This window comes from Rana temporaria, chromosome 2 (genome assembly GCF_905171775.1).
Source record: "Rana temporaria chromosome 2, aRanTem1.1, whole genome shotgun sequence".
Taxonomy (NCBI): Eukaryota; Metazoa; Chordata; class Amphibia; order Anura; family Ranidae; genus Rana; species Rana temporaria.
Genome location: NC_053490.1, coordinates 92,720,711 through 92,748,367, shown reverse-complemented (window position 1 = coordinate 92,748,367; position 27,657 = coordinate 92,720,711). Strand labels below are relative to the sequence as shown.

Below are 27,657 nucleotides of genomic sequence, written 5' to 3'. Positions count from 1 at the left end.
AGAATCAGCTTATTACATTTAGGGCAGAGTTCATTCAGAACAAAGTGACAGAATCTCCTGTTAGTCTGATGCCGCCTACACGCAATCGTTTTTCGGGTTCTAAAATATGACGTTTTTTTTCTAATGTCATTAAAAGCGATCGTTTTTCGGGTTCTAAAAAATGGGCAAAAAAAAAAATTCGAACATGCTCTATTTTTTCACAACGTTTTTAAGGTTGTAAAAAATGGTCGTGTGTGGGCTTTAATGACGTGAAAAATCCGCGCATGCTCAGAAGCAAGTTTTGAGATGGGAGCGCTCGCTCTGGTAAAACTACCGTTCATAATGGAGTAAGCACATTCATCACGCTGTAACAGACCGAAAAGCGGGAATCGTCTTTTACACGGAAAAAAAACACGAAATCAGCTAAAGCAGCCCAAAGGGTGGCGTCATCCGCATGGAACTTCCCCTTTATAGTGCCGTTGTACGTGTTGCACGTCACTGCGCTTTGCTAGAGCATTTTTTTCTTTCACGATCGTGTGTAGGCAAGACCGTTTTAATGATCGGGTTGAAAAAAACATACTTTTTTCTAGACCATTAAAAACTTCATTTTTTAGAACCCGAAAAACGATCGTGTGTACGCGGCATTAGCCTCACTAACTGATCTTTACCTTTGCTGCGCTCCTCTAGCACTTTGAGTTGAAAATGCCTAGTACTTCCAGGTATGGGGACCAGGTGACGGTCTCCCGCTACGCACAGGATGCAGTACTCAGACCTGAGCACCTAAGCCTGCATTCACACCTACGCAGAGCGTATTTGCTGATTTTGAAGCATCTTTTTCAGGTGTTTTTGCACAAGTATCGAGCTTCCTGGGCTGGGCAAGGAGAGAAGTGTGGTTCTATAGGAGGCAAGATTTAGGCTCCATTCACACCTAGGCAGACAAATTCGCGGCGTTTTGTCGCCGCAAATCGCGGTACAAATAGCAGCGTTTTGTACCGCGATTTGCGGCGACAAAATGCCGGTATTGTCCGCCTAGATGTGCCCCAGATTGACCCCCTCTATAGAGATGCTTCCCATCTCCTAGCCGAACGCCGAAAGCCGCCTGAAAAAAAGGTCCGGGACCTTTTTTCAGGCGGCAGGCGTTCAGCGTGGAGATGTGAACCATCTCCATAGAGGGACATGTGTTTTCATCCCTCTGGCGGCAGCGGCGTAGCACTACAGGCGTAAAAACGCCTAGATGTGAATGGGGGCTTATTCTAAAATGACAGATTTCGGGCAAAGTGACAGATTTTCTTAAAGTGGAGGTCCACCCAAAAAAAAAAATTGATAAAAAGGCTGTTACTAGGCAGATCGTCCTAATTTGACTCTTCCGCTGTGAGGTTCTGTGTTCTCCTCTTCGCCGTTGCCTCCTGGGAAATTGAGGTGCGCTTCTTTCTGGGACACACAGGACAGGGTTCCCATTCACAAAGTGCTGCGCGACTCGCAGATGCGCAGTAGGAAAGGGCAGTAAAGCCGTAAGGCCTGCCTGTTTCCCTTAGTGAGGATGGCGGCACCGGGACCCATTTCGAGGGATGGATCTGCCTCGGGTGACCGACATCACGGACAACCTGGACAGGTAAGTGTGCTTATTAAAAAAGTCAGCAGCTACAGTGTTTGTAGCTGCTGACTTTTATTTTTATTTTTTTGTACCGCCGGACCTCCGCTTTAACCATTTCCCGCCCTCGCTATGGCCAAAAGACGGCTACAGCACGGGCTTACTTTGCTGAGAGGGTGTCCATGGGCCCCTTCCCTGTGATCCTTTAGATACAGCTGATCACAGATTAAGGTAAAGGGCCAATCACAGTAGCCCTTTACCATGTGATAAGCGGTGTCCAATAACAGCTGATCATGATGTAAACACCCAACCTTTTATCGGCATTCCTTTTCTCACGCTTACAGTGTGATGAAAGGAGAGACAATAACTGGCTTGTGTAAAATAGACATCTACACTGATAATCAGGGCACGAAGTGCCCTAAATATCAGTGCAGTCCCAACAGTGCCCACCAGTTCTGCCAATCAGTGCAGCTCAGTGTTAAGTGCGGCTCAATGCAGGCATTCTGTTCAAATCAACAAGAACAAACCTGCATTTACAAGCACACCCAGAAGTGTACATCCCTGCGGGTCCGATGCACGGATCAGAACGCAGTCTGAAAACGAAGACCTACAGTATGTCTGCCTTGACCCCGCAACCTTCCCCAACCCTGGAGAACGGGGTTCTCCAACAGTCAAATCATGACAGCTGAGAATTTTTTTTAATGAAAATACTAGACAGGAAGCTTGGTGTGTCACTAAACTCCCATCATAGAAACCGATCAATAAATGGTGTATTACATGCTGTTCATACTCATTCAGTCCCTATAAGATTAGTTTTCTTTAGTCCGGGAAAAAAAAAAAAAAAAAATGTTAATCCTGTTGTTCTCTATCTTCATCCTCTGTCCAAATCCCCAATGCAGTTGGGAATTTTGCAGAGCAGTGTTGGAAGCTCTGCACATGCTCAGTTTTCAGTCTATTTTGTAGCCTAAACATTTCCTCCTCATCACATCTGAACAGCCTATGTGACTATAGAGTCTTCCTGTTTTCTCCATGCCCACCAACTAGTGAAACACAATGGGGGTGGAATACTACATGTAGATTGTTGGAGGCTTCACCTCCTTATTCTAAGACATGGGCTGGAGGGGCGGGACAGCCTGTGGATGGCAGAAATGAGCCCACACCATGTTATTAGCAAGTATATATCTGTACAACAATTTAAAACAGTTTATTGATATTATTTATTTTTACTCTCTATTCCAAAAGAGAACTATAATCTCCCCCAGCTTATGTTTCCCTGCAGCCAGGCTGAGGAAGAGCTGGGTCATGTGACAGTTGTATATCAGTTAGCAAAAAGGTGCTTCTGTTTTTTTATATTAAAATAATTACAGGCCATCATCCATATACAAAAATAGAAGGGATAATGCAAATAAACCACTTTGCGCCCAGGCCAATTCTGACACTTCGTTCCTACATGTAAAAATCATATTTTTTTGCTAGAAAATTACTTGGAACCCCCAAACACTATATATGTTTTTTTAGCAGAGACCCTAGAGAATACAATGGCGGTCATTGCAACTTTTTATCTTGCACGGTATTTGCGCAGCAATTTGTCAAACGCGTTTTTTTGGGGGGGGGAAAAAGTTTCATGCTTTAATTAAAAAAACCTGTAAAGTTAGCCCAATTTTATTGCATAATGCGAAAGATGAAAGTTACGCAGAGTAAAAAGATACCCAACATGTCACACTTCAAAATTGCACACGCTCATGGAATGGTTCCAAACTTTGGTACTTCAAAATCCCCATAGGCGACGCTTTAATTTTTTTTTTACTGGTTACATGTTTTGAGTTACAGAGGAGGTCTAGGGCTAGAATTATTGCTCTCGCTCCAACGTTCGTGGCGACACCTCACGTGTGTTGGATAAAGAGAAATCCTGGACTGCCGCACCCCGTAAAATGACATCTTTATTGAGTGAATGATATCCAAATACAACCACAACGATAGTCAAAATGAAGTGAACAACAGGAAAAAAATAGCTGACATGTTTCACATTGTGTGATGCTTACTCAGCTATGAGTAAGCATCACACAATGTGAAACATGTCAGCTATTTTTTTCCTGTTGTTCACTTCATTTTGACTGTATTGTTTTGGATTCTGGATTTCATTCACTCAATAAAGACGTTGTTTTACGGAGTGCGGCAGTCCAAGATTTCTCTTTATCGAATGCACCTGTGCATAGCCAGCACCTTTTTGTTCAGTGGGACGGAAGCCAAGTCAGTGGATTAGCAGTTTTTGGAGCGGTATCATCTCTCACCTCACATGTGTGGTTTGAACACCATTATATATGTGGGTGGGACTTACGTATGCAGTCGCTTCTGAGTGAGAGCACACAGGGACAGGGGCACTTTAAAAAAAAAAGAAAAAATGTATTGTAAAATTAAAAAATATATATATATTTTGAAACTTTAAAAAAAAAAAAATTAATCACTTTTATTCCTATTACAAGGAATGTAAACATCCCTTGTAATAGAAATATGACATGACAGGACCTCTTTACAGTGAGATATGAGGTCAATAAGACCCCACATCTCACCACTAGGCTGGAAATACAAAAAAAAAATAATACAAAAAAAAAAAGATCATCGCTTCCCAGCCAAAGTGGTGCAGTTTTTTTTTTAATGCAGAGGCCGGGCGTGGTGTCATAACATCGCGCCCAGCCTCCGACGATCCAAGAGAGTCCGGCGACCATCTTGTCCGCTGGAAATCTCTACGATCAGCATCTGGGGCCGGCGGATTCGTTCTCCGACTCACCGATCGCAGCGGTGAGTCGGTAGAAGCACCGGAGGGCGGCTTTCGCCTTTCGTAAGAACTATCAAGCCGCAGAACAGCCGATATGATCATTCTTATGGTGTAGGGAATCGCCGGCTGAAAATGCTGATATCTGAATGATGCCTGTAGCTGCAGGCATCATTCAGATATACCACCACAAAGCCCAGGACGTCATATGATGGCTTCTGGGCACGAAGTGGTTAAACAGTGTGTGTTTAGAATCACTTTAACCATTTGCCAACCAGCCACTGTATATATACGGCGGCAGGTCAGCTCGATAGTGCATGGCAGTACGTGCATGCAACAAAGCGGGTGTGCGCACGCTGCAGGAGTGTGGACTTGATGTCCGCCAGCGACCCGCGATCACGCTACACAGAGGCAGCATGGGAATCTGCCTATGTAAATAAGGCAGATCCTCCCCGTTCTGACAGGAGACATCACGGAGATCCGCTGTTCCCAGTGATCAGGAACAGCGATCTCTGTGGTGTTCCAGTGAGCCCAGCCCCCACACAGTTAGAACACACCCAGGGAACACAGTTGAGGGCATGCAGCCTGGTATGGTTCAGGAGTGCTAGCTCGTCCCCTCCCTTTCCTGACCTGCTGGGCTGCATGCTCGAATAAGGGTCTGGTGTGGATTTTGAATCCATACTAGACCCAAAGGGCCTGGTATGGACCTGGAGGGACCCCACGCCGTTTTTTTCACGTTTTTTTGTTGTTGTTGGCTGACAGTTGATTACTCATCGGTTGTTAAAGGAAGCGACGGACGGTTTTCGGGCCCCCTCCTTAGCAACCAGCTATATACAGTGTGCTTAATGAGGGGAAAAAAAGGGTTTAAAAATGGATGTAAGCGGACCAATATAGAGGAGTGCATTTCTCCCATGGTTCAGAGAAGCAGGATTTTCCATTCTATGGATAGCTTAAGACCCACCGATATTGTGGTACTTTGACGTAGTAGTGGGCTTAGCACTATATGGCCATATGGTGTAACCAAATCCCCATATTTCCTGAATATGCTCAGGTGTTTTTAAATAGCCTTGCAGGAGTTAAATGTCATTTTTTTATGTGTGTGCTGTAATCTTTTTTTCCCGCTATCCCATAGAGATACATGCATGTCTGTTTTTCATTAATCAATGGATGGATGAATAACGGACATACGGGACAGCCGAAAGGTGTCTAACAGCAATTGTTTAAACTGTCATGAATGGCTTTAATTCATGACCCATTGCTTACTATTGTGATGCTGTGCTTGGCCACAGCCATCACATGGTACAGGGTGCTGACTGGCCCAGGCACTGTGTTATCACTGGTGACAAATCACAGATCACACACAGTAGTAAACAATTATGGATTTCATTCATGACTGTTGCTTACTAGGTGACACGTGATCACACAGCAATCACGTGGTATCTGGGCCAATCACAGCAGTCTGATACTGAGCACTGTAATCTCCAGTGAAGATTGTGGGGCACGCACAGTGCGCATGAGCGGGCCAAAGCACTGGTATGTTGTGAGGCCTGCTCAAGCCGCTGTAAAATTACAGTTGACCAGTCAGCAAGTGATTACTTCTTTCCAGAATTTACAGAAAGTTGCCATGTTGCTATAGTCCAATTGACTTTATGGCTCTGCCACACGGGCTAAAAAATAAATAAATAAAAATGGAAATGGAGCATTTGTATAGCTTCTTTTTTTTCTGGATCTAACTACAGGTATATTGTTATAGGACAATGCATACAGTAGTGTAAAGATCCATAATGCAGTGATGTAGTCAATGCCGCAAACATAAAAAAAATGTATGCATATATACAAGTACATACTAGTGTATCTACGTAAATTGCAAGATATTTAAGAAACATAACGTGCGTTTTTTACCTGCAAGATCCTGCATATAAACATCAGTAAATTATGTCCATGTGCAAAAGGCCTATTGACCAACCACATCCCAACATTTATATTTCTAGTTTAGCTCTCAAAAGCAACATTCCAACGGGCTGCTTGTTAGCAACATCTGTAAACTTCATTCCTCCAGGATCCAGCAGTAGGTAGAGAAACAACAAAACCCATTACTATGAGCATACTCCATGTGGATGCCAGTGTAGCCGGATGCATACATCTTCTCTATGCTCTCAGAGATGTTTATGACTATTGGCAAAGTCTACTATGTAATATCAAGTACCGTTACAACATGACAGGAAGTGTGCACTTCTGAAGGTCTAATAAACACAGGCAACAACAAAAGCAAATTACAAGTTTGCAATAATAAAGTACAAGTACCTGCTTATACTAACATAAAAGGTTTCTATGTCCAAATGGTTGTAAAACATGTAAATTAAAGCAGGTACCTAGGTTTGACGGGTACCCAGCTCCCACTTCTGCTTGACCCACCTAGGCGACTCGAGCGGAAGTTTTTGTCTCCCCCTCCCTCCCTGCAATCTCCTGGGACACGTCACAAGTCCCAAAAGATTGCCCGGCCATTCGGGAGGCGCAGCGCGAATCGTGCAAGCTGTCACAGCCGGGTGCCCACACTTGTGATGCCGGCACCGGGAAGAGCCGGGGGAGATAACCGAGGCTGTACCGTAGAACAGGCGAGAGTGTGTTTATTAAAGTCAGCAGCTACACTTTTTGTAGCCTAATTAAAGGGTCACTAATGGATTTTTTTTTTTTAGCTAAATATAGCTAAATATTCCTTTACCTTACTGCAGTACTGGTTTCATGTCCTCATTGCTCGTTTTTGCTTTGATGTAGCTGTAAAACTGCTGTGATCTCCACACTTCCTGGTTGCCTGTTTCCTTATAACCACAGTACTGGGAGCTTTTCACGGTGGTCTAAGCTGTCATTACTGTGTGTCTAAAACTTAACAGAACCAATCAGATTCATTTTAAAAACAAAACACTGCCCTGGATTTGTTTGTTTTTGTTCTGTGTGTCTCTTTACTTCACATAAACATGAAACCAGTTTAAAAACGAAAGTGAAACTACAGGCACATTATATGGTTGATTTTTATCTATTTTTAAAAGGAATCAGTTAACTTTTATGTCTCTATACCCTGTAAACAGTCATTTCAGCAAAAAAAAAAAAAAAAATTCCTTTAGTGATCCTTTAATAAACACAGAAATGGCTGGAACTCTGCTTTAAGCTGGGTGTACAGAACGTACATTTTTGCTCAGCCTTTGGCCTGAACAAAAATAATCAAACGCATATCTACATCCACGCACGCGTGGGAGAATCTCCATGCAGCTATTGTATTACAACAACCACAGCCAGTGCCTGTCAGAACACCAGGACAAGGGCTGCATCCTATTGGATGCAGCCACTGTTCAGCTAACAATTTTCTGCCCTACTCCTTCAATTCTGAATTTAAGGGATGTCAGGCGGGAGGTGGCCGAAGGGTAACACCCACATAGCAAATTTAGGCTGGTTGCTCAGGAACCGGACAAAATTAGCATAGTGCACACACAGTTTTATTCCTCAAAAATAACCCATACACATCCACTATAGAGCTGCACGATTCTAGCTAAAATGAGAATACAAATGTTTGGCTTAGAATAAAGATCACGATTCTCGCGGTGTTATCTTTTTTTCCAAATCTTTCACATTACAGAAAAAATAATTGGGCTAACTTTACTGTACATTTTTTAATTAACCACTTGAGACCCGGACCTTTAGGCAGGTAAAGGACCTGGCCAGTTTTTGCGATTCGGCACTGCGTCGCTTTAACTGACAATTGTGCGGTCGTGCGAAGTGGCTCCCAAACAAAATTGGCGTCCTTTTTTCCCCACAAATAGAGCTTTCTTTTGGTGGTATTTGATCACCTCTGCAGGTTTTATTTTACGACTGGGCACTTTAAGAGGATGTACAGGTACGTGCTTGTGCCCAGCCGCGCCATTCTGCCAACGTATATCTGCAGGAGGCGGTCCTTAAGTGGTTAAAGTAAATTTTTTTAATTAATAAAAACGCTGTGCAAATACGGTGTGACATAAAATATAAACAACCACCATTTTATTCTCTAGGGTCTGTCCAAGGTGTGTCCAAACTTTTGGTCTGTACTGTACATACACACACTTACACTGTAAGACCCCTTTTCAAACTGAGGAAGAACTGCCAGTAAAACACTGAGCGCTTTTGAAGAGTTTTTGAGGCTGTTTTGAAAAGCTTTTCAGGCTTTTGAGGTGCTTTTTTAAACTCTCCAAACATGCTCTTAGGCCACTTTCACACTTAGGCCACTTTCACACTGGGCATTTTTCAGGCGATTTAGCGTTAAAAAAAGCGCCTGAAAGAAGCTGCATCTGCAATCCCAATGTGAAAGCCCGAGCGCTTTCCCACCGAGGCGCGGCGCTGGCAGGGAGTAAAAAAAAGTCCTGCAAGCAGCTTCTTTGCAGCGCTTTAGGAGCGTTGAATACACCACTCCTAAAGCCCCCTTTCCATTGAGGGAGATTTTTTTTTTTTTTTACACCAAAGCGCCTGAAAAACTCCAGTGTGAAAGGGGTCTTGGCTGCGCTTTACCAGCGTTTTTCAGGCGCTGGCAGTGTGAAAGGGCTCTGAAAGCACTCAGGCTTTCACATTGAGATTGCAGATGAGGCTTCTTTCAGGCGCTTTACCGGCTTTTTTTTTATGCCAAAGCACCTGAAAAACGCCCGGAAATGCCCCAGTGTGAAAGGGGCCTAAGGCACCTTACAGGCATTTTAGCAATAAAAATAGCGTCTGCAAAGCGCCTCTCCTGTCACTCCATTGTGAAAGCCTGAATGCTTACACACTGGAGCCATGGTGCTTGCAGGACACTAGACAAAGTCCTACAAAAAGCACGCATTGTGCATTTTTCCGATACTGTAACGCCCCTCCCACCCCCCGCGCTGTCTTCTGGGAAACACACAGGTCCCAGAAGACAGCAGGGACCAGTTAGGACGCGCAGTACGACTTGCGCATGCGCAGTAGGGAACCGGGAAGTGAAGCCGCAACGTTTCACTTCCCGATTCCCTCACCGAGGATGATGGCGGGGGGCAGCCGAGAGACGAGAGATTGATCGGCATCGGCTGCCAACATCGCAGGCACCCTGGACAGGTAAGTGTCCGTTAATTAAAAGTCAGAAGCTGCAGTATTTGTAGCTGCTGGCTTTTAATTTATTTTTTTAGGCGGACCTTCGCTTTAACTCTTCCGAGACCTCCAGAATCCCTCCTGTCCGCTGAACTCACTAGTTGCCTCCGCACTCTGAGTTCTGTAGACATGCTCAGCTGTCCCAACTCTTCCAGTCCTACGAGTGGGTGGTCAATCTCTGCAATATGGATCACCTCTCCAAACAAGGGCACACACCTATCTCCACCCTGAGCTATGGCCGGCTCCCGCCTTATAACGAATATGCACACTTGTGCACCCACATGCAGTGCAGGTCTCTAGTAAGACCTGGACACAGAATTGGAGACTTTTCAAATTTCTTCCAAGTCCAGGCTCTGATTTGGGATTAGAAAACCTGGAGAAAGCTGTAAACAGTTTTCTCTGCTCACAATAAACACTCCAGAGCCATGGAACTTCGCATAGATGTGAATCCTGTGTGCCTTTTTCCTAAACGCAGTCCGTGGATATATACAAACACACACAGAATACACACTCTATATATTTAACAGACATAGTAACATCAACAAAGTTATAAAAATAATAAATAGTAGCAGAGAATGGGCTCAATTCACAAAGCAAACACACCAGGCTAAATCATCCTATTTTCAAAACATGTTCAATTAAAGGGTAACTGTACTTTTGTAGGAAAAAAAATCTGCAGCTCTATCATTGTCTGTAAAATGCAATGCAAAAATTTCATTTTTAGTGAGATTTTAAAAATAGGAATTCATGTCTAAAGGGGTGCAGACCCTGCATTTTTCCTCAGAGCCCTGCAGGTGCAGCAGCTGGTTAATACTTATGAAAAAACTCCCATTAGATTCACTTACCAATGGACACAAACACACAGGTATTGTGTGTTTTTTATTTTTTGCGGCAGGTCGGCACAATCCCGTGAACCGTCGTAGCTGTATGTTGGTCCCTTTAAGCGGGATAGCAGGCAAGTCACGGGGGTGCCAATGCTCGGGACCAGCGGTCACGATGAATGCCGGCCGTGAGCGATCGCGGGCACAAGAGGCAGAACAGGGACGTGTGTGTGTGTAAACACACAAATCCCTGTTCTGTTAAGGAGGGACATATTGTGAGTTCTTAATAGTTGGAATCATGATCTGTCATTTCCTCTAGGTCAGTCCCCTCCCCCCACAGTTAGAAACACACTAGGGAACACAATTAACCCCTTGATCATCCCCCAGTGTTAACCTCTGCCCCGCCAGTGAAATTTTTACAGTAATCAGTGCATGTTTTTGGACTGATCGCTGTATAAATGCCACTGGTTCCAAAAATGTGTCAAAAGTGTCCGATATGGCCGCCATAATGTCGTAGTCCCGGTAAAAATCGCAGATCGCCGCCATTACTAGTAAAACAACAATAAATTTCTATAAATCTATCCCCTATACTGTAGACGCTATAACTTTTGGGCAAACCAATCAATAGACGCTCATTGCGATTTTTATTACCAAAAATATGCAGAAAACATATCGTCATAAACTGAGAAAAATAAATAATCGGTTTAAAAAAAAAAAAAAAATGGAGATATAGCAAAAGTACAAAATATTGCATTTTTTTTCAAAATTTACGCTCTTCGTTTATAGCACACAAAATTTAAATCGCAGAGATGATCAAATACCACCAAAAGAAAGCTCTATTTGTGGGGGGGGGGGTGGTGGTCAATTGTGTTTGGGTACAGCATTGTATAATTGTCAGTTAAAGCGAGGCAGTGCAGAATAGCAAATAATGGCCCAATTCTTCCGGGGCTGAAGTGGTTAATTGACAGTTATTTATTTTAGGCCCAATGAGATTGGAAAAATTACAGTCACATGGCTAAGAGAGCCTTACCCTCAGGCTAAAGCTTTGTTCATAACTTTCCAGCACTTCGCCACTAGTCTGCTGTTTCAGCACCCTGAGAAGCCAATACAAATACCTTCTGACAGCCAGTCTCTGCATACAGCTGGACAAGCAAATATATATGTGTATGTAAAACAAAGATGTGAATTAGAAATAAACTGACTTTTTAATTTATTAAATACTACTATTCCAGGTTAATTGCATAGTAGACACTAGAAGCTCTCTGTACTTGCCTTGAAAAAGGAAAAAAAGCATGAAAGGACCTCTTAAATATGAGATCTGGGGCCAAAAAGACCTCCGATCTCATATTTATTATTATTTACAGTAAGATGCAATAATAAAAATTAAATAAAAAATTAAATGCCATTTAAAAATTAAAAAAAAAGTTACTTTAAGAGCTGTAGGCGGAAGTGACATTTTGACGTTGCTTCAGCCCTGCAATGGTATGGAGACGGGTGGGGGCCATCTTCCCCTCACTTAGCTCCATACCTAACAGAGGACGCAATCGCCTCCGGTAAGACCACTTTAATCTGAAAGTGGACCGCCCGCTGAAGAAGTGGATACCGGGGGTTATGGTAGCTAGCAGCTGCCATAACAACGATATCCCTATTCAAAGTAGCGACGTACGGCGACGGCGGGCGGTCCGTAAGTGGTTAACCACTTGAAGACCAGACCTTTTCTGGTAGTTTTTTGTTTGCATGAAACAATGTTTTTTTTTTTGCTAGAAAACCCCCAAACATACACACACACTATATATATATATACACACACATACACATACATTATATATATATATACACACACATACACACACTATATATATATATACACACACATACACATACATTATATATATATATATATATATATATATATATATATATATAATTTATTTAAAGCAGAGGCCCTAGAGAGCAGTGTTTCTCAACTCCAGTCCTCAAGGCGCCCCAACAGGTCATGCTTTCAGGATTTCCCTCAGATGAAACGGCTGTGGTAATTACCAAGGCAGTAAAACTGATCAAATCAACTGTGCAAAATAATGGAAAGCCTGAAAACATGACCCGTTAGGGTGCCTTGAGGATTGGAGTTGATGACGACTGCCCTAGAGAATATATTGATGGGTTTTCTCAATTTTTTTTTATGTCGCATTTTTCAAACGCAACTTTTGGGGTGGGAAAATACACTTTTTTGAATTTTAATGCCAAAAAAACTAATACATAACCCAATTTCTTAGTAAAACATAAACGATGATATAACGCCGAGTGAACAGATCCCAAACACGTCACGCTTTAAAAATTCCACACACCCGTGCACCGGCGACAAACGACTTCCATTTTACTATCCATAGGCGACACTTTAAAATTATCACTTTAGATACCCAGAGGAGGTCTAGGGCTAGAATTACTGCCCATGACCTGACGTTAGAGGCGATGCCTCACATGTGTTGGGTGACCCTTGTTTTTTTTAATCACTGTTATTGCTGTCACAAGGAATGTAAACATCCCCCCCCCCCCCACTATCTTCACTCTCTGTTTTTCCAGTTGCTCTTTCCTTCCCCCGAGGGTGGAAAACCTGAGCTCTGCTCCTGGTCCCCTCCCTATATCTTTTATTGTATGATCACTGATCTTCTTTGCAGGTTGTGTGGAGCACTAGGTTTGTTGGTTATAATTTCTGTATAACCTGTTTATCACATGCTGACATTTATGGTTGTAAACATGTGTGTCGCAGGTGTTTTCGGTTCTTAAATGTTTTTTTTTTTTTGCGAAATTCAATACACTTTACTGTTAAAAAATAAAAAAAACACAAAAAATAAAAAAACACAACACATCCCTTATGACAGCAATAGGCACATGACGGGCACTCTTTATGAGGGATCTTAAGGCCCCTTTCACACTGGGGCGTTATTCGAGCGAAGCCCCATCTGCAATCCCAATGTACTGGTAAAGCACCTCTAAGACCCTAATGTTTTAGGGAGTTTTTGCAGTGCCTCAGTGTGAAAGGGTAAGGCATTTTTGCAGCGCTTTCAATTAATTTCAATGGAGAGGGGCGTTTTCGGAGCGTTTTTTTCAGCACCCAAAAGCTGCTCCAAAGATGCTGCTTGCAGGACTCAGTGTGAAAGGGTCCACTGAGATGCATGGAGAGCGTTTTATGAGCGATATTTTTAACGCTAAAATGCTGTAAAAACACTTCAGTGTGAAAGGGGTCTAAGTCAATTAGACCCCAAATCTCTCCTCTGCTCTTAAAAGCATGAAAAAAAAAAAAAAAAAAAAAAACAAGATCGGATTGTTGAATGTATTTCATTATTTGAAACATCCGGGTAAAGCGGAAGTGATGTCATGTCATTGCTTCCAGGTTACTATTATGGACAGCCCATCAAAGCCGATCTGGCTCTGTTGGGCTGTCCGGTGGATGTGCCGGCTGGTCGTTTGAGCCTCCCAGTGGGACGGGAGAGCCTGAGAGCACCACGGAAGGTGGCGGGAGGGGGAACGTCCCCTCCTGCTGCTTGTGATAGCAATCAAACAGCTAGTTAGTTGCTCCAATTGCTATTACAAGAGGGCCGACCGTCAGCTCTAAAGAACAAACTGTACTGGGGTGATGCTTGCAGCTGCACTTGAAGTCAATGATGTACGAGGTATATGATTTGGTGGCAAGTGGTTAACCTAAATATATCTTGTTTTTTTCTATGTGTGTGTTCACATATGTGTATTTTATAAATCATAGTCTATCATTTTCATGTACTTCTCCATCTGAAGTTCTAAACTGACCACACAAAGCACAAACCTGATCTGTTCTTGCATGGTCAGTTTTCATCCTGCCATTCAGAGGTACAGGACACTGCAGACACACAGCATGCCTTTATTGGGCAGACTTTTCAATTGCCATGCCCCCCAACCAATCACAGCCTGTCTCTTGAACACATCCCTTGCCCAAGCACAGGCTACATCTTGCAGCAAGAGGAACAGACTATGGAATACAGTAGAGCTGCACGATTTTGGCTAAAATGAGAATCACAATTTTTTTGCTTAGAAGACAGATCACGATTCTCGCGGCGTAACATCATCTTTCACATTAAAACAAAAAAATGACCAGTTACACTTACCGGTAGCTGGATTTCTACGATGTCTTACAGGACGGCACGCTGAGAGTAGACTGGCCACCTGACAGGAAACACAATCAAAAAAGAGGTTAAAAGGCCCCACCCTTCCCATGTGCCTCAGTTTGTAGATAAGTAACCGCTATTAGAACACGGTCCTAGGACCTAATAAAAAAATAACTCCGAATAGCAGTAAATAACAGGGAGGGAAGTAGGCCTGCCGTCCTGTAAGACATCGTAGAAATCCAGCTACCGGTAAGTGTAACTGGTCATTTCTCCCTCGTCTTCCAGGACGGCACGCTGAGAGAAAAGCAAGCAATCTTTGGGCCTACCTTAGGGCGGGACCACCGTCTGTAGGACCTTCCTACCAAACATCAGATCTTGCGGTGACAGCAGTTCGACTCTGTAATGTCTGACGAACGTATTCTGGCTTGACCAGGTCGCCGCTTTACATATTTGTTCTATGGAAGCTCCTGCTCTTTCTGCCCAGGAGGCTGCCAGTGATCGGGTGGAATGGGCCTTGATAACAGGAACTGGTCTACCCGCTAAGGTGTAGGATAAAGAAATAGCCTGCCTGATCCATCTGGATATAGAAGCCTTTGTTGCCTGCTGACCCTTTTTCTGACCAGAAAAATTAACCAAAAGATGAGGGGAATTCCTAAACTCACTTACCCTCTCTAAATAAATCAAAAGACAACGTCTTACGTCCAAGCAATGAAAAGTAGCCTCCTTCTCATTCTTGGGATCTGCGCAAAACGAAGGGAGGACTACCTCCTGGGATCTGTGGAATTTAGTTGCCACTTTGGGCAGGTACAGAGGATCCTGACTCAGTACCACCCTGTCTTCAAAAACCCGAAGAAAGGGTTCCTTAATGGAAAAAGCATGCATGTCTCCAACTCTTTTGGCAGACGTGATAGCCAACAAAAAAGTAAATTTAAAGGAAAGTAATTTAATTGGAATACTATCTATAGGTTCGAATGGTGCCTTAGATAGCTGATTTAAGACTAGGGAGAGGTCCCAAGGGGGAACTCTAGAGACTTTTATAGGGGAAAGTCTGTCCCTGGCTGTCAGAAACCTCCTAATAAGAGGATCCCCAGAAAGGCTCCTGTCCAAAAAATAGGACAAGGCCGTAACTTGGACTCTCAAGGTCTTAGTGGCTAAGCCTAGTTCCACCCCATCCTGGAGGAAATCCAGGATGACGGGGATGTCAGGGTAGGAGATCTGTTTCGCGGAGCACCAGCGCGAAAAGACCCCCCAGATTCTTGCATAGATGAGTCTGGTGACTTTCTTGCGACTAGCCAACAGGGTTCCTATCACCTTTTCCGAACAGCCTCTCTGCTGCAGGTTCCACCTCTCAAGAGCCATGCCGTCAGGCTGAAGAATTCTGGGTTCGGATGAGAGACCGGCCCCTGCCGCAGAAGACCCGCCCGGGGAGGGAGAGGAAGCGGGGGAGCTAGAGCCCAATGTTTCAGGGTGGGGAACCAGGACCTCTTGGGCCACCAAGGAGCGATTAAAATCAGGTTGGTGTCTGAGGCGTTCAATTTTTGCAGAACCCTTGGGATGAGATTCAAGGGAGGAAAGGCGTAGGCCAACCGGAATCTCCAGGGTTGAGCCAACGCATCCACCCCCAGTGAACCCTGCTCTCGGGAGAGGGAAAAGAACCTGCTCACCTTTTTGTTCCCCTTGCACGCAAAGAGGTCTACTTCTGGGCGACCGAGCTGTTGGCAAATCCAGCTGAAGGTCTCCGGGCATAATTCCCATTCCCCCTGAAGGATGGGCTGGCGGCTCAGAAAATCGGCCTCCAGATTGAGGGACCCTCTTATATGGACCGCTAGAAGAGAGGGCACCCTCTGTTCTACCCAAGTTAGGATCCTCAGGGAGAGGGCTAGGAGAGAGTGTGACCCGGTGCCCCCCTGCCGGTTGAGAAAGGCGATCGTAGTCGCGTTGTCGGAGAGGACTAGGACCTCTCGGCCCTGAATTCTCTCCTCGAAGGCTTCCAGAGCCTCCCCAACCGCCAATAACTCCCGGTAGTTGGAAGAAGCCCGCCTTTGCTGGGGATTCCAAGAACCCTGGGCTCGAAGTTCCTCCGTATGGGCTCCCCACCCCCAGCTGCTGGCATCTGTGGTGACTTTGATCGGGTTGACCTGACTCCACAGACGACCCTTTAAAAGGTTCTGGGGCAATAGCCACCATTGTAAGGTGTCTTTTACTGGAACCGGGATACTGACCCTGGTATCCAACGTCTCTTCCGTTCCCCCCCAAGATGAGAGAAGGAAGGCCTGCAGGGGCCTTGAGTGGAGTTGTGCCCAGGGAACTGCCGGGATGCATGAAGTCATCCGTCCCAACAACCTCATGATTTCTCTGAACGAGGAATCTACAGCCGCCACTAGGGACCTGACCGCTGTCATAAGACCCTGTGCTTTGTCTTGGGATAAGACAAGCTTCCTTTCTAGGGAGTCTATAAGAAAACCTAGGTACATCTTCCTTTGTTCTGGAAGGAGAGAAGACTTCTCCTTGTTCACGATCCAACCAAGGGTTTCCAGGGTGGTTATGACAGAGGCCAGGTCCAGAAGGAGCTGATCCCGACTCAGGTTGAAGAGCAAAAGGTCGTCCAAGTAAGGGACGAGGGAGATCCCCTTTAAATGTAGAAAAGCCATCACCTCTGCCAGGACCTTCGTAAACACCCTCGGACTGGAAGCCAGTCCGAAGGGGAGGGCCGAGAACTGCCAGTGCTGAACTCCTTGGGCAGAGGTGAGGGCGAATCTGAGGAATCTCTGGTGATCCGGACAAATAGGAACGTGAAGGTAAGCATCCCTCAAGTCTATTGTCACCATGAACACGCCTTCTAACAAGAGGCCCCTGAGACTGTACACATTCTCCATACGAAATTTCTTGTATTGAAGATGAACATTTAGGGGTCTGAGATTGATGATCAATCTGAATTTCCCGAGTGGTTTGGGAACGACAAAAATATGGGAGTATACTCCCTGGCCCTCTTGATTTGGAGGGACTGGGACTATGACTCCCTGTTCGGCCAGGCTGGCAACGTTCTGGGAAAGTCCAGCGGCTTTGCGAGGATCGCTTGGTAGGTGTGTGAGGAGAAAAATGGGGGGAGGAAACTGGCGGAATTCTAGCCTGTAACCTTCCCTGATGATCTGAAGGACGTGAGGACTCCTGGTTATTTCCTCCCAAGCGGGAAGGAACCTGGAGAGCCTGCCCCCTACCCTCTCGTCACTTGGGATCCTTTTCACCAGGCTTGGGGCTGGAAAAAAGAATCCCACTCTTTGGCTTATCCTTTCCAAACCCCCAGCGCCTGCCGGGTGCCGATTTCTTCCCTGGGGGGGGGGTTTTTCTCTGGTTGGGACGAAAAAACTTCCCCCTATTTGCTCTAGGTTTGGAGGGAAATTTATTTCCTTTTTCAGAGGATCTCGCTAGGGCCTGATCTAATGCGGTGCCGAACAAGAGGGAACCCTCAAACGGAATCGCACACAAGCGGTTTTTTTTTTTTTTTTTTTTTTTTTTTGACGCAAGGTCGCCCCTCCAAGTTTTCAGCCAGACAGCTCTCCTAGAAGCATTAATAAGTGCTCCAGTCTTGGCTGAAGCGCGAACCGTCTCAATAGCTGCGTCTGCCAAATAGGCTACCGCACTGCCGATCACCTGGAGGGACTCTTGAGTTTCTCTAGACTTGGAAGAACTTGCTAGATGATCTAACAGCCTGGAAGTCCAAGCGGCAGTGTTCCTTGCGACGCATGCTGAAGCTAACGCAGGACCCAAAGCGGCTGCATTGGCTTCCCAGGCTCTACGGAGGGAGGTATCCGCACGCCTATCCATGGCATCCCTTAAACTCCCAGCATCCTCAAAAGAGAGATCGGATTGTCTAGAGACCTGAGCTAAAGATGCGTCAAGACGAGGAACTTTAAAAAAGGTATCCTCCACCTCATCTTTAAAGGGGCAGCGGCGTTTCCAGGTTTTAAACTTGGGAAGTTTCTTTTCTGGCTCAGCCCATTCCCTCCGGATAATATCCTTGAGGGATTGATGCACTGGGATAGTCTTAGACTGAGGCTTAATTAAACCCAAATACATCCTGTCCTGGGCTGAAACCTGCTCTGCTGGATGTTGGATCTGCTCAGAGGCGTAAATGGCTGCGAGAAGACCCTCCATATCATCTGCGGAAAATATATATTTCCCAGACCTGGCATCCTCGTCCTCTTCCTCCGCCTGGCTTTCCACCAGGCCCTCTTCTTGGAGAGTGACCTCAGAATCCTCGGAGTCAGAGGAAGGAGCCTTCCTAGTTCGCTGGCGGGAACTCAGCCGCGCAGAAGTGGATCCCTCCTGAGACGAAGGACCAGGTACAGGGGGATCAGACTCCCTACTTTTCAAGGAAGATTTAAAATCCTTGAGAGTGGCGAGCATTTCTGACTGCACAGAGAGAAAATCCTTCATGATTTGCGAGGTCTCTTTCCCAGCTAGTTTAAGGATACACTTGGAGCAAAAGGGTTTGTTATAGTCTGTCGGGAGCTTATCATTACAATTCCCACATTTCTTAATTTTTTTAAGGGGTTTAGTGGATCTACTGGCTTCCCCCTGGGCAGAAGGGTCCTCTCCTAAAACACAATGTAAAATGGAAAGGCCCATTAGCAACATACTCTCACAGCTGAGGTTCTACAACAAGAGGGGGGGGGTAGTGCAGCCATTCCCCCCCCCGAACACAAGGAGGACTCACCCCGGGTGGACTCCTCAGCAGCCATGTCTGTCAGACGGTCCTCCATGATGAGGGCGCCCGGCCCTTCTCTCTCCCCGGCTGCGCGTTGCTCTGCCTCTGCTGTGCTCTGCAGCGAAATGTGGCATCCGTCGGTGGAGGCCGCCATCTTGTAGGGGCGGAGTGACGTCACGCCGTCGGACGGCGTGCGCGTCATCAATACGTGCCCAGCAAGTGACGGCGCCGCTCGGAGCGGCGCCCAGCCCAGCCGACACCACGCTGCAGAGGGGAAGTCTCCCTGTAAGGTAGGAGGGAAGACGGGGGGGGGAGAGAGGTACGGCCGCCTCAGAGCACTAGGGAAGCCCTGCTAGCTAGGAGGCTCTGGCGTCCAGGGAGGCACTCTTCTTAGATAGCTTTCAGCCTCCCTAGACCATAAAGAAGGGATACCCCCCCGGGAAAGTGCAAGCACCTTGACCGGACCCAAAAGCACCCAGTACCTGAGGTCTAGACTCCGGGGGGGGGACCACCAGCCCCAGGCCTTAGGTCAGCTTGAAAATAAAAAACTGTTTCGCTGTAGGGGAAACACAATCAGAAACTGAGGCACATGGGAAGGGTGGGGCCTTTTAACCTCTTTTTTGATTGTGTTTCCTGTCAGGTGGCCAGTCTACTCTCAGCGTGCCGTCCTGGAAGACGAGGGAGAAAATTGGGCTAACTTTACTGTTTTTTTTTTTTTATTATTCATTGAAGTGTATTTTTCCACAAAAAAATGCATTTGAAAGACCGCTGGGCAAATACAGTGCGACATAAAATATTGCAGCAATTGTCATTTTATTCCCTAGGGCAGTGATGCCGAACCTTGGCACCCCAGATGTTTTAGAACTACATTTCCCATGATGCTCATGCACTTTGCAGTATAGGTGAGCATCATGGGAAATGTAGTTCCAAAACATCTGGGGTCCCAAGGTTCGCCATCACTGCCCTAGGGACTCTGCTAAAATATATATAATGTTTGGGGGTTCCAAGTAATTATCTAGAAAATAATATTGATTTTAACTTAAGAGACAAGTGTCAGAAAAAGATTTGGACTTTATGTGGTTAAACTTCCTGCATTTACACACAGACTTTGCAATAAGAAGGAAGTTAGGTACAATGTTTCATGTTGTTACAAACTTGGCAGACTGCCCAGATTTTTTCTTTACACAACACAGAAGTTTATCCCTTTGATCTAAGAAGGAAGCATTAGTTACAATGTTTCCTGTTAAGAACTTGGCAGACTGCCCAGATTTTTTCTTTACACACACACAGAAGTTTATCCCTTTGATCTAAGAAGGAAGTTACAATGTTTCCTGTTAAGAACTTGGGTTCGAATCGAGATGACGATTTTTTAACGATTAATTGTGCAGCTCTAGAATACAGGCACCCCGGGTGTCTGCACGGTCTCCTGTGAACCCCCATATCAGGAAGAAGAGATAAATGGTCACGTGACAGAGCTCTTTGACCTTGTAAAATAGGTAAGGAAGATCATTTCTGAAGCTAAGCAAAAGCATTTGTGGTGCCTGCTGCGTTATGACCTTATTAGAAAGTGTCTAACATTGGATGTTCACAGCTACTATAAAGCCTCCCTCAGCTCCATTCTGGGAGTACTCAGTACAGATCTTACCGGGGGTGCTGGATGTAACTTTAACCACTTGCCACCCACCCATCGTCAAATGACGGAGCAGCTCTTGTTCTGGGTGGACATCATGTGACGACGTACCCAAACGGGCGCGCAACGCGACCGTGCCGTATTGCTAGGTCACAACGCGACCCCCATCTCTTTTAACCATCTGATCACAGTCCAATCACAGCCGGTCACATGTAAATTCAGGAAGTGCTGATAATAAGCTCTCATCGCCTCACACTGACAGAGTGTGAGGAGAGCCAATCAGCGGCATCTCCTCACAGGGGACAGCAAAACAGGTAATCAGGGCACTGATCATAAGTGCCCTAAATACAATAAAGTGCCAGACATCAGTGCCCATTAGTGATGCCAGTCAATGCTGGCTTTCAGTGCCCACCAGTGCCACCTAATCAGTGGAGAAAAATTACATATTTATTAAATTTACTGACAGAAACTAAGAAAACATTTTTTTTTTTTTTTTTTTTGCTAGTAAAAAATAAAAAAAACACAGCAGTGAATAAATCACCAAAAGAAAGCTCTATTGGCGTGAAGAAAATTGTCAAAGTGTGACAGCGCTGAAAGCTGAACAATGGCCTGGGCAGGAAGGGGGTGACAGTGCCTGGCATTGAAGTGGTTAAACAAGTTTATCAAAAGCAAACTAAAGCCCATCAGAGAGAGGAAACCAATATGGAATTTGTCAGGATGTGAATGTGCCACCCACACTGCCCATTGTTTTGGAAGGTGCACAGTGAGGGGATGTCCTTATCCTTCATTATGGGGGATCCCAGCACTGTGTACACAACACAGATCCCAGTAACTTCCTGTACACTCTGAGTCATGTGCACACGGCTGGATAACTGAAGAGAACATTTACAGATTTGGTGTGAAGAATCTCAACTCCTTTATCCTAAGGCCACATTCACATCTGGCGTTTCGTGATCTCGGGCAGAATCGCAGCAAGGATCCCAAATCGCACTGCAATAATGGCAAAATGCACCACACGTTCCCGTGCCATTCATTTTCAATGGCACCTAAATGTGATGCAGCTCCGCCGCAAAAAATTGTGCCGCAATCGCCACAAGACGCAACACGCGAAGCTGGTCACCCAAAAAGGAGCTTCTGTTACACGCGGTGCACTTTGTCTGGATTGCAGAGATTCGGCCCAAGATCACAAAACGCTGGATGGGAACGGGATCTTAATGTAAGTATTTGTAACAGACAGAGATAGAGAGACAACATCACCAGGCTGAGCAGTCACATGAAATCCACACAACATCCTCACCCACAAATCTCAGAGGAAGCATTGTGTGCACACACAGGACGTGACACTACGCATTACACACACCACTCTACTGTACACACACACACACGCACCACTCTACTGTACACACACCACTCTACTGTACACACACCACTCTACTGTACACACACACACACACACCACTCTACTGTACACACACCACTCTACTGTACACACACACACACACCACTCTACTGTACACACACACACACCACTCTACTGTACACACACCACTCTACTGTACACACACCACTCTACTGTACACACACACACACCACTCTACTGTACACACACACACACCACTCTACTGTACACACACACACGCCACTCTACTGTACACACACACACGCCACTCTACTGTACACACACACGCCACTCTACTGTACACACACACACGCCACTCTACTGTACACACACACACGCCACTCTACTGTACACACACACACGCCACTCTACTGTACACACACACACGCCACTCTACTGTACACACACACACACCACTCTACTGTACACACACACACCACTCTACTGTACACACACACACCACTCTACTGTACACACACACACCACTCTACTGTACACACACACACCACTCTACTGTACACACACACACACACCACTCTACTGTACACACACACACACACCACTCTACTGTACACACACACACGCCACTCTACTGTACACACACACACGCCACTCTACTGTACACACACACACGCCACTCTACTGTACACACACACACGCCACTCTACTGTACACACACGCCACTCTACTGTACACACACGCCACTCTACTGTACACACACGCCACTCTACTGTACACACACACACGCCACTCTACTGTACACACACACACGCCACTCTACTGTACACACACACACGCCACTCTACTGTACACACACACGCCACTCTACTGTACACACACACACACCACTCTACTGTACACACACACACCACTCTACTGTACACACACACACGCCACTCTACTGTACACACACACACACACCACTCTACTGTACACACACACACCACTCTACTGTACACACACACACACACACCACTCTACTGTACACACACACACGCCACTCTACTGTACACACACACACCACTCTACTGTACACACACACACACACACACACCACTACTGTACACACACCACTCTACTGTACACACACACACACCACTCTACTGTACACACACACACACACCACTCTACTGTACACACACACACACACACCACTCTACTGTACACACACACCACTCTACTGTACACACACACCACTCTACTGTACACACACACACACCACTCTACTGTACACACACACACACACACCACTCTACTGTACACACACACACCACTCTACTGTACACACACACACACACCACTCTACTGTACACACACACACACCACTCTACTGTACACACACACACACCACTCTACTGTACACACACACACCACTCTACTGTACACACACACACACACCACTCTACTGTACACACACACACCACTCTACTGTACACACACACACACACACCACTCTACTGTACACACACACACACACCACTCTACTGTACACACACACCACTCTACTGTACACACACACACACCACTCTACTGTACACACACACACCACTCTACTGTACACACACACACCACTCTACTGTACACACACACACACCACTCTACTGTACACACACACACACACCACTCTACTGTACACACACACACCACTCTACTGTACACACACACACACACCACTCTACTGTACACACACACACACACCACTCTACTGTACACACACACCACTCTACTGTACACACACACCACTCTACTGTACACACACGCCACTCTACTGTACACACACACACACACCACTCTACTGTACACACACACACACCACTCTACTGTACACACACACACACCACTCTACTGTACACACACACACACACCACTCTACTGTACACACACACACACCACTCTACTGTACACACACACACACACCACTCTACTGTACACACACACACCACTCTACTGTACACACACACACCACTCTACTGTACACACACACACCACTCTACTGTACACACACACACACACCACTCTACTGTACACACACACACACACCACTCTACTGTACACACACACACACACCACTCTACTGTACACACACACACACCACTCTACTGTACACACACACACACACCACTCTACTGTACACACACACACACACCCCACTCTACTGTACACACACACACCACTCTACTGTACACACACCACTCTACTGTACACACACCACTCTACTGTACACACACACACACCACTCTACTGTACACACACCACTCTACTGTACACACACCACTCTACTGTACACACACCACTCTACTGCACACACACCACTCTACTGCACACACACACACTCTACTGTACACACACACACACACACTCTACTGTACACACACACACACACTCTACTGTACACACACACACGCCACTCTACTGTACACACACACACGCCACTCTACTGTACACACACGCCACTCTACTGTACACACACGCCACTCTACTGTACACACACGCCACTCTACTGTACACACACGCCACTCTACTGTACACACACGCCACTCTACTGTACACACACACCACTCTACTGTACACACACACCACTCTACTGTACACACACACAGCACTCACAGGGTCCGCACCGCGCACACACACACACACCGGACCCTCATAGGGGGCGCTCCGCACACACACACCGGACCCTCAGAGGGGGAGCACCGCACGCACGCACACACACCGGACCCTCACCGGACCCTCAGAGGGGGCGCTCCGCACGCACACCGGACCCTCAGAGGGGGCAAACCGCGCACACACACACCTGACCCTTAGAGGCGTTTACCACACACCGGACCCTCAGAGGGGGCGCATCGCACACACACACCGGACTCTTAGAGGGGGCAAACCGCGCACACGCACCGGACCCTTAGAGGGAGCAAACTGCGCACACACACACCGGACTCTTAGAGGGGGCAAACCGCGCACACACACCGGACCCTTAGAGGGAGCAAACTGCGCACACACACACCGGACTCTTAGAGGGGGCAAACCGCGCACACACACCGGACTCTTAGAGGGGGCAAACCGCGCACACACCGGACTCTTAGAGGGGGCAAACCGCGCACACACCGGACTCTTAGAGGGGGCAAACCGCGCACACACACCGGACTCTTAGAGGGGGCAAACCGCGCACACACACACCGGACTCTTAGAGGGGGCAAACCGCGCACACACACCGGACTCTTAGAGGGGGCAAACCGCGCACACACACCGGACCCTTAGAGGGGGCAAACCGCGCACACACCGGACTCTTAGAGGCGTTTACCACACACACCGGACCCTTAGAGGGGGAGCACCGTACACACCGGACCCTTAGAGGCGTTTACCACACACATATATATATAAAAGCAGATGTGTATTGTACACAGAGGAGGACTCATACACTGTATACACAGGACACTTGGTATACAGACACATAGAGCGGTGTGTACTCACATATACACAGCTCCAGCACGTAGGCGTAGTAGGACCAGCACACCACCAGCGTGATGAACAGCACCGGGATCCAACCGACCACTCGCTGGCAACAGCGCAGGACGTGAGACGGAGCCATGACCTCCCGCCGCTGCCGGTGCCGAGCAGCTACTGTCACTGGAGGGGGCGGGGCCCGGGAATAAGTGATTTCCCGGACCACTCCCGCCGGGCGACGTCACTGCCCACGCCACGTCACGGGGGAAGTGGGCGTGTGGAGGAGGTCAGGCTGGCCGGGCTATCCTCCTGTGTAGAGGGAGGAGGGGTCATTGTAGGATGAGGGGCGGGGCTCTTTTCTCATGCTGTAAGAAGTTCTGGATAATGTACAGAGTGTGTATGTAAGGAGCTCTACGGGGAGGAGGGGCGTCAGGTGTTCCCTGCTCCTGAGGACACCGCAGAGAAATGTTTTCATACCTTTACCTTCATTCTCCTTATGTGCCTCATGTCAGCTCCTCCCTTCCACCCCTGTAAGACACACCCTCACTGGATGATAAATTGGGAGCGCTCCATGAGGAATAGGGAGCATTCCACCATGTAGAATACAGAATAGGAAGCCTTCTGTGTACAAGGGTTCCATGACAGAATAGGGAGCCCTCTGTGCAGAAGGGTTCTATGACAGAATAGGGAGCCCTCTGTGCAGAAGGGTTCTATGACAGAATAGGGAGCCCTCTGTGTAGAAGGGTTCCATGACAGAATAGGGAGCCCTCTGTGCAGAAGGGTTCTATGACAGAATAGGGAGCCCTCTGTGTAGAAGGGTTCCATGACAGAATAGGGAGCCCTCTGTGTAGAAGGGTTCCATGACAGAATAGGGAGCTCTCTGCGTAGAAGGGTTCCATGACAGAATAGGGAGCCCTCTATGTAGAAGGGTTCCATGACAGAATAGGGAGCCCTCTGTGTATAAGGGTTCCATGACAGAATAGGGAGCCCTCTGTGTAGAGGGGTTCTATGACAGAATAGGGAGCCCTCTGTGTAGAAGGGTTCCATGACAGAATAGGGAGCCCTCTGTGTAGAAGGGTTCCATGACAGAATAGGGAGCCCTCTATGTAGAAGGGTTCCATGACAGAATAGGGAGCCCTCTGTGTAGAAGGGTTCCATGACAGAATAGGGAGCCCTCTGTGTAGAAGGGTTCTATGACAGAATAGGGAGCCCTCTGTGTATAAGGGTTCCATGACAGAATAGGGAGCCCTCTGTGTAGAGGGGTTCTATGACAGAATAGGGAGCCCTCTGTGTAGAAGGGTTCCATGACAGAATAGGGAGCCCTCTGTGTAGAAGGGTTCCATGACAGAATAGGGAGCCCTCTGTGCAAAAGGGTTCCATGACAGAATAGGGAGCCCTCTGTGCAGAAGGGTTCCATGACAGAATAGGGAGCCCTCTGTGTAGAAGGGTTCCATGACAGAATAGGGAGCCCTCTGTGTATAAGGGTTCCATGACAGAATAGGGAGCCCTCTGTGTAGAGGGGTTCTATGACAGAATAGGGAGCCCTCTGTGTAGAAGGGTTCCATGACAGAATAGGGAGCCCTCTGTGTAGAAGGGTTCTATGACAGAATAGGGAGCCCTCTGTGTAGAAGGGTTCCATGACAGAATAGGGAGCCCTCTGTGTAGAAGGGTTCTATGACAGAATAGGGAGCCCTCTGTGTAGAAGGGTTCCATGACAGAATAGGGAGCCCTCTGTGCAGAAGGGTTCCATGACAGAATAGGGAGCCCTCTGTGCAGAAGGGTTCCATGACAGAATAGGGAGCCCTCTGTGTAGAAGGGTTCCATGACAGAATAGGGAGCCCTCTGTGTATAAGGGTTCCATGACAGAATAGGGAGCCCTCTGTGTAGAGGGGTTCTATGACAGAATAGGGAGCCCTCTGTGTAGAAGGGTTCCATGACAGAATAGGGAGCCCTCTGTGTAGAAGGGTTCCATGACAGAATAGGGAGCCCTCTGTGTAGAAGGGTTCCATGACAGAATAGGGAGCCCTCTGTGTATAAGGGTTCCATGACAGAATA

At 46.7% G+C, this 27,657-nt stretch overlaps 1 protein-coding gene across 3 annotated transcripts in view; it reads right to left on the bottom strand.

The window, feature by feature from the left end:
* The window catches only part of ZDHHC20 (zinc finger DHHC-type palmitoyltransferase 20), a 130,395-nt gene extending 104,552 nt beyond the window's left edge, over positions 1-25,843 (bottom strand). For 2 of the 3 annotated variants that reach the window (XM_040340523.1, XM_040340524.1), the window contains exon 1: positions 25,630-25,843. In XM_040340523.1, coding sequence (XP_040196457.1) covers positions 25,630-25,747 — 118 coding nt within the window. In that variant the 5' untranslated portion in view covers positions 25,748-25,843. The remainder of the gene's footprint in view (positions 1-25,629) is intronic. The other variant, XM_040340525.1, reaches the window with a different exon arrangement.
* Positions 25,844-27,657: the final 1,814 nt, after the last annotated feature.